Consider the following 12,994-nt stretch of genomic DNA (forward strand, 5'->3'; position numbering starts at 1 on the left):
TAACGTCAGCATAGTTAGATGTTGGGTCAGACTAGTTCTCCTCTATGGGATGATCTTTCCCATCCCGCCCATCGCCCGGATCTGGCACCCTTTGACAGCCACCTTTTTTAGTCCTCTGAATGCACTACGAGGGCGCCATTTAGCGGACGACAAGGAGCTGAAACAAGCTGTTCGTGAAGAAGTTAAATCGGGGTCAGAGCTTTTAACAAGTGTGCATCAGTGGTGTAGCTAGAGCTTTTGCCGTCCAGGGCGATCCCTGAGTTTGCCGCCCCCTCTCAAGTACACACCAAAAATACTACAGAAAGTCAAAACGACGTATAGGGAAATAAATTAAAACACTTTTTTTTTTTTTTTGAAGTAAAACTTTAATTCCAACATTCTAAAATGTTATTTTTCTTGCTTTTCTGTTAGCAAAATCGTCAATGACATTGGCGAAGTCTATTTCATAGTAATGTAGGTAATTCTTAATCAATTTTATTTAGAAAAACTCCTCTCACAACTAGCAACACTTACAGTAATTGTGAGGAAAATTTGCAGTCGTATTACAGTAGTTGGAAGTGAGTTCTCGAGACCGTATTTTAGAATTAACTGCAAAAGTTCAAAAAGGTTCAACGTCCGCCCCCTCCGCCCTCCCTGGCTACGCCTGTGCGGTGCATACAGCGTTTCGCTCAGCGATGAGAAGAATGTATATCTATCTATCTATCTAGCAACACCAACAAGATCTACAGCACACTAACACAACAGTCGAACCAAAGCACTTTGTTGGAAAATCCTGCATCATCTGATCAAACAATATTTCAATGGGATGTACCATATCGCACAAGAGCCATCAAACCTGACGCAGATATTCAGTGGAGAATGTGGCATAATATATTACCCACTCCTACTATATTACGAAAATTTAACTCAAACGTCTCAGATAACTGCCTCTTCTGCTACCAATTAGGAACGGTCCGGCATATCTACTTGGAATGCCCAGTCAACACTAAATTAATCAGGTTGACTCGGGAAACGGCAGCTCTTACCTGTGGTAATCTTCATACAAAAGAGGAATATTTCAATCTCTTCCATGTGGAGTCAAATAACCATTCATTCTGCAATTACCTTTTCATCACCGCAAAAGCGGTAATATACAACTTCTACCTCAGACATACAAGACCAGACAGTACAGCAACTTCACAGAGAGGCAACTGACCAACTCACTGCAGCCTTCCAACAAAAGGTGAGATGTCGGATCCTACACGAGCATCACCATCATAGGGAAAACAACACCGTAGATCTTTTCCACCAAGAATGGAATCCACGGAATCAACTCCTGGCTGAGCAGGGCGACTGCATTATAATCCACTTTCCAGCATAGAAGTGACACCTTTACCCCCACCCCACCCCCCAAAAAAAAGAAAGGGGGAAGAAAGAAGGATTGTTGTGCTTAACAGTGCGAAAGTTAATCAGCTGGCACTCTCATGTTAATAGATAATATTGTGCAATAGTAACTTCTATGTTCTCCCACATTTATATTCTTATGTTAAAATAAGATCTTATGTTATCATGTTAAAATAACTCTTAATGGCTTTAATTTATTTAAAAAAAAAAATATAATTAGGCTTATAAGTGACTTCGATGTAACATACCTCAACAAGAGTATGAGCATGTAACCTCTCTGTCTGACTGCAGAGAACCAAAAACCCGTTAATCCTGTATATAAGATTGTTATGTTTACAATAAAAAAAAAAATCTATCTATAACCACCTTTCTAGTATAGACCAATAACATATCATAATAGCTGGAGACTTTAATTGCACTCTTGACCAAGAAAAAGACAGACTTCAGTGTGGTGAACATAGTAGCCAATTAATAAACAAACTTCAAACACTGGTAAACGATAATGAACTCATCGACGTCTTTCGGCATCAACATCCTGATAAGAAATCCTACACATGGAGGTCAGCAATCACAGCGACAAATAGGCCACTCTACCAAGCACGACTGGACAGATACTACATTTCCAAACATCCTTGCCTCTAGTTAGAAACATCTCACACATCCCTTCCTACATTTCAGATCATTGCTTCGTCAAGCTGCAACTTTCATTATCTTGGGAAGCATCCAAATCAGGAAGTGCCTATTGGATCTTCAACAATACTCTCCTGAAAGATCCAGCTTATATAACAAACACTCAGGCTTTAATAACCAACCTCACTCACTCGAAAGTGGATACAGAACCAATGAAAACATGATGGCCCCACTTAAAATCACGAATAAAATCCTTTACGCAGATCTACAGTCACCAGAAAAATCAACAGAGGAACATTAGAATCCGACAACTTGAAGAACAGCTCAAGTATCTCCCAGAAGAAAGCCCTGAACATCATTCTGCCTTCCAAGCCATGCAAAGACAGGCAGAATTATCGGCAAAAGGTGCCCTACTTAGATCGCGGCATACACAAATAAATCTTTCAGACGCCCCCACAAAATATTTTTTCTCTTTGGAAAAAAAATGCCAGGCAGTAAATTCCATCTCTGCTATCAGACTTCAAGATGACAGCATCACAGAAGATCCTAGCAAAATCACCTCTGAAATCCTACAATAAGAATGCATACAGTACTACAGGAACATCCCATCATGCCATTCACGAAATACCGAAAGAAAAAAAATCTCTGCAAAAGATCGGAACCACTTAGAAAAGAAAATCACGCTAGACGAACTGAAAACCGCATGCACATCTTTGCCAAAGAACAAATCTCCTGGCCTTGATGGTCTCACGTCAGAGTTTTTCCAAGTCTTCTGGAATCAACTCGGACCACTTTTCCTCAAAACACTACAAGAAGCCTACATCAATGGCCTCCCACAATCAGTCACGACCTCAGTAGCACGATTGATACCAAAGAAGGGAGACCACACGGATATCCGGAACTGGCGTCCAATCTCCCTAATTAATACCGATTGCAAAATAATTTCCAAAGTTATAGCAAACCGAATAAAGCCAACACTGTCCGAAGTTATTGGCCAACATCAAACGTACTCTGTCCCAGGAAGATCAATACATGATAACCTCCATTTAATAAGAGATCTCATCCACATCGCAAACAGCCAACATGAAGACCTAGCTCTCGTCAGCCTTGATCAGGAGAAGGCTTTCGACAGGGTAGAGCACGAGTACCTTTATGAAGTTCTGAAGGCATTTGGCTATGGTCCTCTCATCATTGAAACAGTGCAATTGCTTTACAGAGATGCACACTTCTGCTTCAAAATCAACAACAGGCTCACTCGCACTTTGTCATACTCTCGAGGGATCAAGCAAGGATGTCCCCTCTCCGGTCAATTATACGCACTGGCTATAGAACCCTTCTTAAAAAGAGTACACGACACTATCATCTCCAAATGAACCAGAATAATAGAGCCACATCAAAAAATTACCTTATCAGCATATGCCGATGACGTCACTGTAATAGTACGAAATGAAGAAGAAATGACAGTAACCGAAGACGCACACAGACTATATGCACAAGCCTCAGGGGCCAAATTAAATTCTGCCAAAACCACGGGCTTGTGGTCAGGCAAATGGAAGTCTAGAAATGACTCTCCGATCGAATGTACCTGGTCAAGCGAAGGACAAAGATACTTAGGTGTACACCTTGGCAACACCAAAATATATAACACACTGAACTGGACACAGCTGCACAATCGTTTTAAACAGGTGCTAGGTAAATGGAACAGCGTTCGTTCCATGTCTTCACTTAGAGGAAGAGTACTAATAGTTAACCAGATGGCTGCGAGTATCTTATGGCATACCCTCAAAGTACTCACACCTCCTGAAGAATTTCTCCACCACATTCAAAAGGAAATCAAACGTTTCCTCTGGAACAAAACTCACTGGACAACATACCCTCAACTCTGCAAGCCACTCAGCAAGGGAGGTCAAGGCCTGATTTCCCTTGAAAACAAGATTAAATCTTTCAGGATAATCCTCCTCCTAAAAACACTTCAATGCAATCACACTTATGTGACCACCTTCGATTACATCACGAAATCATCCACCAGAGGACTTACACTTTCCACAATCCTCCGAATGGCCAGTCCTGCACCATCTCCTCCTAAGCTACCTCTTTTTTACAAAGACGCTCTACAGCAATGGAAAAACACAGGACTTCATCACACACTCACAGGATCAACAGAATCAGCTGTACTTACAGAACCACTATTTGCGAACAGAAACATCACAAGTCTCACAACGGGCCAGCCTTTTCTTTTCCCTACATGGAACTGGGCAGGAATAAGAGTCATAGGAGACCTCCTAACCCACACCCTAAAGTGGAAAGCATTCACAAGCCTACCAATGAAGAACCCAAAAACTGAAAAGAAATATCAACAGCTGCAAGCCTCCATTATAAAAGCCTATCCAGATATCGCTACACCTCAGGAAATCCGTATTCCTTCTAGAAACTGCTCGGGGCCAATATTTCAACTTGTACAATCTGAAGCCTCACTTCCAATTCTTCCCTCCAACTACAAGAAGATATACCACTTCCTCATGTCAGTGTCCCCATCCTCGCCCTTCTTATACTCAGCCTTAACACTCTCATCTACAAGGCTGCATATACCACACAGTTTTCAGTGGGATCTGCCATATAAATCAAAATGTGCCAAACCAGATTCCGATATACAGTGGAGACTATGGCACAACATCTTGCCAACTCCTTCAAAGCTCTACAAATTTCAGCTAAGAGAAACGGATCTGTGTCTATTCTGTGACGTTTCAGGTACCTTGGAACACACATATCTGACCTGTCCCGCAAACAAAATGATAATCACCTATGCCCTGAATACTGCCTCGAGCACCTGTAACTACTCACACAGCCAAGAAGACTACCGGAATTTAGTCCACACAGAAGAAAACAGACACAGAACATGCAATTTCCTCTTCATCTGCGCTAAGGCCGTCATCTACCGCTTCTACCTAAAACAGACAAGAAGTAACCAGCACCCATCCATCACTGAAACTGCACAAACCCTCATGTATATCCTCCGTCGGAAACTAAAAAGCAGGCTGATATTGGAACTTGAGCACTTCAAAGAAACAAGAACTGTCGCGAAATTCATAGAGGCGTGGAATCCGACTGGTACCCTCTTCTGGATTGACTACGACAATGTGCTTCATCTGAAAGATAACTCAGACTGAAACTGAACTGTAAATTTTTAATTCATTGTTGCATTCTGTATTGTACACCCGAAAGGAAAATGTTTCTTTCTCTGAAATATATATACTTAAAAACTTATAATATATAATATGTAAATAGTCCTTGTTACCTATCGTGTAATGTTTATTTTAACAAGTTTAATAATAATAAAAAAAAAATATATATATATATATAGAGAGAGAGAGAGAGAGACTTTATTTAAAAATGCGCACGATCGTTGCTTTTTTATTGTTCAACATAGTAGAATAGATTATACACTTGATTTAATTTTTTATCCAAGTGTAAGCAAACAAAGTTTGCGCCTGAAGTATTTTCAGGACTGGGGCAACTCGTGGTAAAGATCCAGAGGTGGTGATATTAAGGTGGAAGTAATGCAGAAGTTCATATCACTATATACCAGTTGCCAAAAGGTGAAAACCTTATTATTAAAATTCTCTGGATTACAGACAGTTGATGGAAGTTTTTCACTTGGCTATGCTAACATATATTTGGGTCTGGCTCTCACTGACGAGACTTCAATAAAGGTCGAAACCGGTCTGGGTAGTGACCTTCCCATAATGCATAGCATTATACATGTCTGCAAGGAGATGTGCATTGCATTATGGGATACTAAGGCAAGTGATCAGAAGTAATGTGTAAATATTGAATCACGAGTTGCCCAGTCCTGAAAATACTTCAGGCGCAAACTCTGTTTGCTTGCACTTGGATAAAGGATTAAACCAAATATACAATTGGTAGCATAGCCAAGTGAAAAAACTTCCATCAACTATCTCTAATAGTAGAATAGATAAAAGACATATATATTTCACCAGTCATCACCATTAATATTTTATTATTAAGCTGTAACGAAGTTATCTTTTAAAGAAATGGCGTAAAATTACTAAAGCAAGGTCATGACTCATCTTTGATTGCATCTATGTAAATAATTACTAATATTTAAAAATAGCGCGGAATAAAGTTTAGTTCTGATTTCACACATAGCACGGTGTCAACAATAGAGAATAATCAGCCGGAAAAAAAAAAAAAACGCTTTTTCAAGCACAAGCGGACAGTTACTCTTCGTTATACTCAAATAAAATGCTGTTGTTGTTGTTTTTGTCCACTTTTGAATATTGAATAAAAAAAATTGGCTACCAATCAGTAAGCTTCTCTCATGTGACGTATCGTGATTGCTGTAAGTCCATTCAATCCCTTTCGAGGCTTCCATCATCTCGCATTATTTTTAATGCGTTTGGAGAAAACTTTTACTCTGAAAGCTGCAGTTATCACGATAGTTAAATATCAAACATAAACATAAGTGTGAAATCGAATTTAGGTTTTAAGTATTTATTGTTTTATGTACATCTTTCGTATTTAAGCAGAAATGAGTGAAAAATCAAACCGACGGGACTATTTTATTTTATCGTCGATGTACGCGCGAATCATTATACAAAGCCATACTTACCCTTCCATAGAGCTCCTTATATTTCCTCTTAATTTCTTGCCTTTGTGAATTCGAGTGACTAATGAGTACATCGATTATAATTCTGTCTTCGGTGCCTGTTTGAATCGGAATCAACAAATTATAAATATAGAAAATATTCGGACAATTCAGTAACTTTATCTCATTAATAATAAAGTTCAGAATACGTCAAACTTGCTTCATATGATATGCACAGTTAGCAAATGCCACCCACCATTAGCTTTTATTTAAAAGTACGTGATATTTCTTTTACCAATCGAAAAAAAAAAAAAAAAAAAAAGTGGGACAGTTTACTGGTTTCTACGTTATCACCCCTAGCAACAGGTCCAGGTAGACATGCCGACAATTGCTTACTTCCGCATGCATTTGAGGAGAGAAAAAAAGAGTAACAAATTCAGTATGATTAAATTAGCTTTAATTAAATGCGAGTTTTACGTTCTCGGAGAACTCTACCAGAGGATCGATAGCTCGCACTGTGATCATCCTAAAATAAAATGAAACTCCAGCAGAGGAAGACGAGTTTAATTCCAGGCAGAACTTAACATAACTTCTTTTGCACAACGAAACAAAGGATACAAGAAAAATTGAGCAACTATCAGAAATAAGAGGCCATAAAATATCGAACAATAACAGCAACAACGGTGAATGCACCGGAAACAGTATTGTTCATGTGACTAGTTCATCGGACCGACAACATGTCACGCGAAGCAAATGTTAGTGGTATTCTTCGGGAAGGAAATTAGCATTTTTGGATGTCATATTTCTCCAGCCACACCTTTCTCGTTTCCGTTTCACTTAGGGGGGACGGGGGGTTGCATTGGGTGACTTTACAACATCCATTTGTAGTCTGAGTACAGAATACTAATGATCTTCCCCGTAGATAAAAATAAAGATAAGAGACATATTGAATGACATTGAATAATACAAATAGGCATGCTGTTCGGAGAAAATACTTTCACCCGACACGATAGTGAACGTAGAAATTGTAGATCGTAGCAGAGCACTGTTGCTTTATTAGTATGGTTCGCTGCAATGGATAGTAAGTTCCTAGAAATTTTAACGTAAACAAATCATAGCCTTAAAGTACACGCAGTTTATACATATAATACAATCTCCGATTAGTTGACCATTGTGGGGATTTATGAGCAGTGATTATGCGGATTGTAGATTTGTGGTGAAGTGGAGACAGAAGGGTCAGCTGGCCAGAGGTTCGAATCAGTTGAGCTACAAATACAGTTTTGGCTGAGGAGTATGTTCGGAATATTTAACGTCTGCCGAAAGACAGACGTTAAATATTTTAACGTCTGCCGAAAGAAGGTTTAAAGTTTAAAAAACTTTAAACCTTTTGTTTACATAGAAGGTTTAAAGTTATAATCCATTAACAACAAAAATCTCTGGTACTAATGAAGTAGAACGAACGAACACACACACCTTTGCCACAAAAAAAAAAAAAGGCATTTACTTTGCACTCTTTTAGGATATTTCTTCTATAAGTCAATTATTCTATAAGTGACTAACCTTATGAAAAAAAACGTCATTTATTATTTTTTTTTTTTTCAGAAGATTTTCCAGTTGAGTTTTACAGACTGAAACTTCACGGCATCGTCAATCCAAAGATTTGGGTGTCTGACCACAATTTTTTTAGATGACAAAAAGTTAGTTTCATCGAAAGGTAAAAAAAAATTGTCCTCTGATAAATCGATTAAAATTTTAGATAAATTAAGATTTATTATTATTCACCGTTCGCTAGGGGACGCCCGTCTATTGGGTACATTAAGATGTACTTTGGGAATTACCTAAATTCAAATCTATACTTGGATCACTTAATTACACGAAATATGTTTAAAGTCGGTTTTATATCGGTTTCATTATTTTTTCCCCCTCAGCACAGTGAAACTCTATGCCTTTTAAACTATAAATATGATTTAATTTATTGAATTTTAAACACATTAACGAAAAATCATCATATGAAAAAAAATTGTGTATGCAAATGTAGAGATTGATAAGTTACTTTATACCTTCCGATGTTTGGTTTTAACCAATATATGTTTTGGAAGAAACAATTTATATTTTGATGAATTTTTTCTTCGATTTCTTCGGTTCTTTGCTGCTATGTTCAGTTTTTTTTTTTTTTTGGATCCCCATTCATGGTTGGTTTTGCCGATTTGTTTAGTTGCAAAATCTTTTAACTCGGTTAACATAGGAAATATATTTATTGTTAACTTCATAAATAATAATAAATATGATTAAAAAAAAAGTCGCAAGTGAAAAGTCGCATTAGATCAGATACAAAAGAAATGGAAATTAAAAATAAGCAGATTAGTATATTAGGAATACGAGTGAAATATGATGAGAATAAACGAGTCTAAGTTAATGAGAAGAAGAAGAAGAAAGAGAAGAAAAACAAAGAGGTTGGATAGAAAGAGTGATGAAGATAATGAGAGATCACGAAGAGAAATGTAGGCAAGACTTGAAGAGGTGCAAGTCGGTATACTCTATGAATTATAAAAATTAAAGCCTACATTAATTATTTTTAATAAAAGAAGACCCGAACAAATTCAAATTTTGGCATTTTTGTTTTTAATTCGGAAGGGAACAAAAGTCAACGAACTCTTGTATTCGAGTGAATGTACGATTAGTTTGCGCACAACGCAGACGCAATTTGTGCAACATGTCGACGGTTCCAATCATTCATCTTTGTCTCTGAATTATTCCTGTTCGTGCAGGTTTTCTTTTGTTTTCCAGCAAGAACCTTAGAATATTTCTTCACTGACACACCCAATAACTTGTGCTAGTCTAGGTACCTCAGGCATTAGCCTTAACCATTCCAACAATTGAACAAAGATGTTGACCACGCAACATAATATCCAGACAAAATCCCTAAAATAGCCTTAGAAATTTTATGAAAATATCATTTATTTTTTTATTTTTTTTTCTTGTGACCTGCTCTTCATAATCAGATGGGAAGTAAGTTACTAAAACAAATCGGCCTCCTTCATTCTTTTTATGATTATTATTATTTTACCCTCAGTCTGCTGAGTATAAGTTAGCCGATTTCCGGGGTTTTTAGCAGGGTTTCTTCTTGCTCTTGTGTACAGCTAAATTGACCAAGAGAATGCACACAATTTACAAGTCAAAAATATTATCGGTGGTCAGTAGATGGCGTTGGGTGTAAATGGCGGAATGCAGTTGTGTGTAGATAGAGGATTAAATAGTGGAGACGATGGATTGTGTGCAGTGTTCTCTCATGATGCGTCCTTGGAGGTGCACGTAATAATAATAATGATGTGTAGCACTGCAGACTCTGTGTGTGTTTGTGTGTGTGTGTGGGCATTGCAAATGTTTAATGGACTCCGTTTCTTATTTAAATAGAAACTCATTATACAGCCCATTCTGCACGAAAAGTATCCTGCAGTATAATATCCGACAATATTATTGACAATTTATGTGGTCAATACTGAGTAGCTATTTCAATCTTGCATGAAAAAAGAGAGATACCATTTGTTTCCAAGAAGACCGCAAAACTTCGATCATTCAGAAGTACCTTTTATGTTCCAAGCATTCGATTTCGACTTCAACTGTTTATGAACAAATCTAAATCTTAAATGTCTTAAGCTTACCTATTCCTTTCATAGCTTTGCGGAGTTTACCAGCTGCTCTGTCGGCACTATAGGATTCAGAGGAGCGTATTGTTCCCTGGAAAATAAATTTAAGAAGAAAAAAATATAATTTCTGAAGCATTGTTACCACTATTATTGCTAAAACTAATGTGAATTCTGTGTTTCGTAAGTGATACTTTTGCATAAAAGAATAAAATATTGCTATAATAAAACCCTTACTGCCACTCTATTTTATTGCCTAATATTTAAAACAGGCAGTCACGTGATGTTGTGACATGCGCTACCATTCTTATATTACCATATAGTGATGTTTATATAAAGAAAATATAAAGAAAAAACACGCTGGACTGCCAGTTTAGCCTGACAGACGCAATCTGGACTGACTTTTTGCAAGGTAGAATAACAGTCAGTGGAGTAATACCATATCAGTGTGTGCATGCTCGTTTTGTGTTTACGGCTATCAAGATTTGCAAGAAGTTATAAGACACACATGGTCGAAGACGCTAAGCCAGGGATGGGCAACCTTTTTAAGTGTGTACGTGCCAAAATCAACAAATCTTTGATGCAAAATTTTCTCACGTGCCAACCGAAATTTTGGGGAACCAGTTATTGTTTGGTATCTTTTAAGTATTGGGAGAACCTTTTCAAATAATCAAAAATCACACTAGAGCAGTAAAATCAAAGAATATTGTAAGAGTGATCATTGTAAGTCATGTAAGATTGAATGAATGTAAAAATTAGTGACGGAATTTTTACTTAAAAGCCCTTCACCCTGTTGACAGTGTGGATATTTTTTATTTGCTTTTAAGTGTAATTCTAGCTGCCATATACAGCCACACAATTTATAGATGCAATATTTAACATTAGCAAAAGAGTAAACAATAATTCTGAATTTTTTTCTATGAAGATCAATCAGCCATTATTTTATTTATAGCTTTATAAATAGTTTTGTTTATTTAGCATCAATGAGACTGCTGCTGTATCACTCTTGACAGATAAATAATTTATATCAGGTTTATGTTTTGTAATCTTAGAGATATGCATGCGCTACTAGTTTCATCTGTAAGGCTACTCCTATTACGAGATTTAACAAAGTTCATCACTGAGAACAATGAATTCACAAGAACATGTAGATGCAAAAATGGATAGTAATGTTTTCGCAAGTTTTTAAAGCATACAAAAAAAAGTTTCCGGACTTCTCTCTGTTACTCCCATCTCTAATCGCTCTTTTCAATATTTTCCAAGTCAACTCTGAGGTCAACAAATTTCTGCCTGCAAATTGAGCTACTTTAAAAATCAAACTGCAATGAAAATCATCCATATTTATCCACGAAAACATCTGCAGTTTAATTCATCCAGTTTTATAGTGTCTGGAAACTTAATGAAGTTTGCAGTCTCTTCTAATTCTCTGAACTTAACGGATCTTAGAGAGAACTGCTGAACAGTTGACACAATGACGTTTAAAAATAGCTTTTGAAGACAGTGGCGGTCTGTTTTGTAATCTTTTTGGAGATCCTTGATGTATTTCTTTAGGTTTGTAAAATATCTAAATCTCTCACTGTCTACATCTCTCTTAAAAACTTCTAGTTTCATTTCAAATGCCTTTATGTCATCAAACATAACATCGAGAGTCTCATCAGAGCCCTGTAGTTTAAAGTTCAAGTCATTTAAATATTCGCAAAAATCCGAAAAAAAACATCAGTTTACCCACACGATGTCATACATTTCTTTATAAGACATTTGTTCATTAGTCAAAAAGGGATTTATCTCATCCAGGCATTCAACAAATCGTTTCAGAACAAGACCTCGACTAAGCCAACGAACATTGTTGTTCATTATTAGTCCTTTGTACACCGAATCTGCCTCATTCAATACATTCTGAAATTGTCTTTTATTCAAAGCACGTGCAGAAATGTAATTAACAACTTTGGTTACTGTTTGCATCACTTATTGAAGTTGCTTTAGGACAGCGTTTGCACATAAATTCTCCTCATGTAGGATGCAATGAAAACCTATCAGTGGATGACCACCATATTTTGCAAACAGATTTACAAATCCTGCTTCCTTACCAATCATGCTGGGCGCACCATCTGTTGTGACGGATACCACTTTTGAAATATCAATTTGCCGAATAAATAATTCGTTTATAACTGCTTTACATATTTCAAACCCCTAGTGGTACGCTGAGGTAGTGTTACAAAGGTTAATCATCTCTTCGCATACTTCGTCAACCCTATAAAATCGAACAAAGATTGCCAGCCTAGTTGATGATGTAATGCCTGTGCTCCCAACACAAATAGAAAAGAACTTACATGAAGCTAAATCTTTTGTTAATTGTTCTGCTGTATTCCTTTCCAACTTAAGTATTCTATCCTTAACTATTTTTCTACTCACACACACAAATCTTTAATGCACTGAATATTTTTAATTTTCTGAAAGATTGTCAAAAAGGAAAGGAGCACATTCTAGCCATACTTCTTTAATATACTTCCCATCACTGGTTTTCGCTTTTGGGCAATAACTTTTGAAACCTCAAAACTAGCAGCAACTAAGTTGGAACTAGGCCTACCCGAAATAAATTTCATCAAAGTATCAGTTGTTGTTTTTTTCTTGATCAGTTCACGAGAAATTAATTCTCTTTGTTCTTGCTACTTTTATTGCTTAAGTTCTTATGAACAGCTTCAAAATGTCTCTTTACAGAAGTCGTATGGAC

The 12,994-nt window shown here is 37.0% G+C and overlaps 1 protein-coding gene across 2 annotated transcripts in view; it reads right to left on the minus strand.

Moving 5' to 3' along the window:
• The window catches only part of LOC150101131 (annexin-B12-like), a 44,328-nt gene that overhangs the window by 18,974 nt on the left and 12,360 nt on the right, over positions 1–12,994 (minus strand). For both annotated transcript variants that reach the window (XM_090402041.1, XM_090402042.1), the window contains exons 2-3: positions 10,282–10,357; positions 6,644–6,738 (exon numbers count right to left, since the gene is read on the minus strand). In XM_090402041.1, the coding sequence (XP_090258167.1) occupies positions 6,644–6,738; positions 10,282–10,357 (171 nt within the window). The remainder of the gene's footprint in view (positions 1–6,643; positions 6,739–10,281; positions 10,358–12,994) is intronic.

The sequence above is a fragment of the Typopeltis vanoorti genome, chromosome 12 (assembly GCF_054136105.1).
Source record: "Typopeltis vanoorti isolate ZY-2024b chromosome 12, IOZ_Tvanoo_1.0, whole genome shotgun sequence".
Classification (NCBI taxonomy): Eukaryota; Metazoa; Arthropoda; class Arachnida; order Uropygi; family Thelyphonidae; genus Typopeltis; species Typopeltis vanoorti.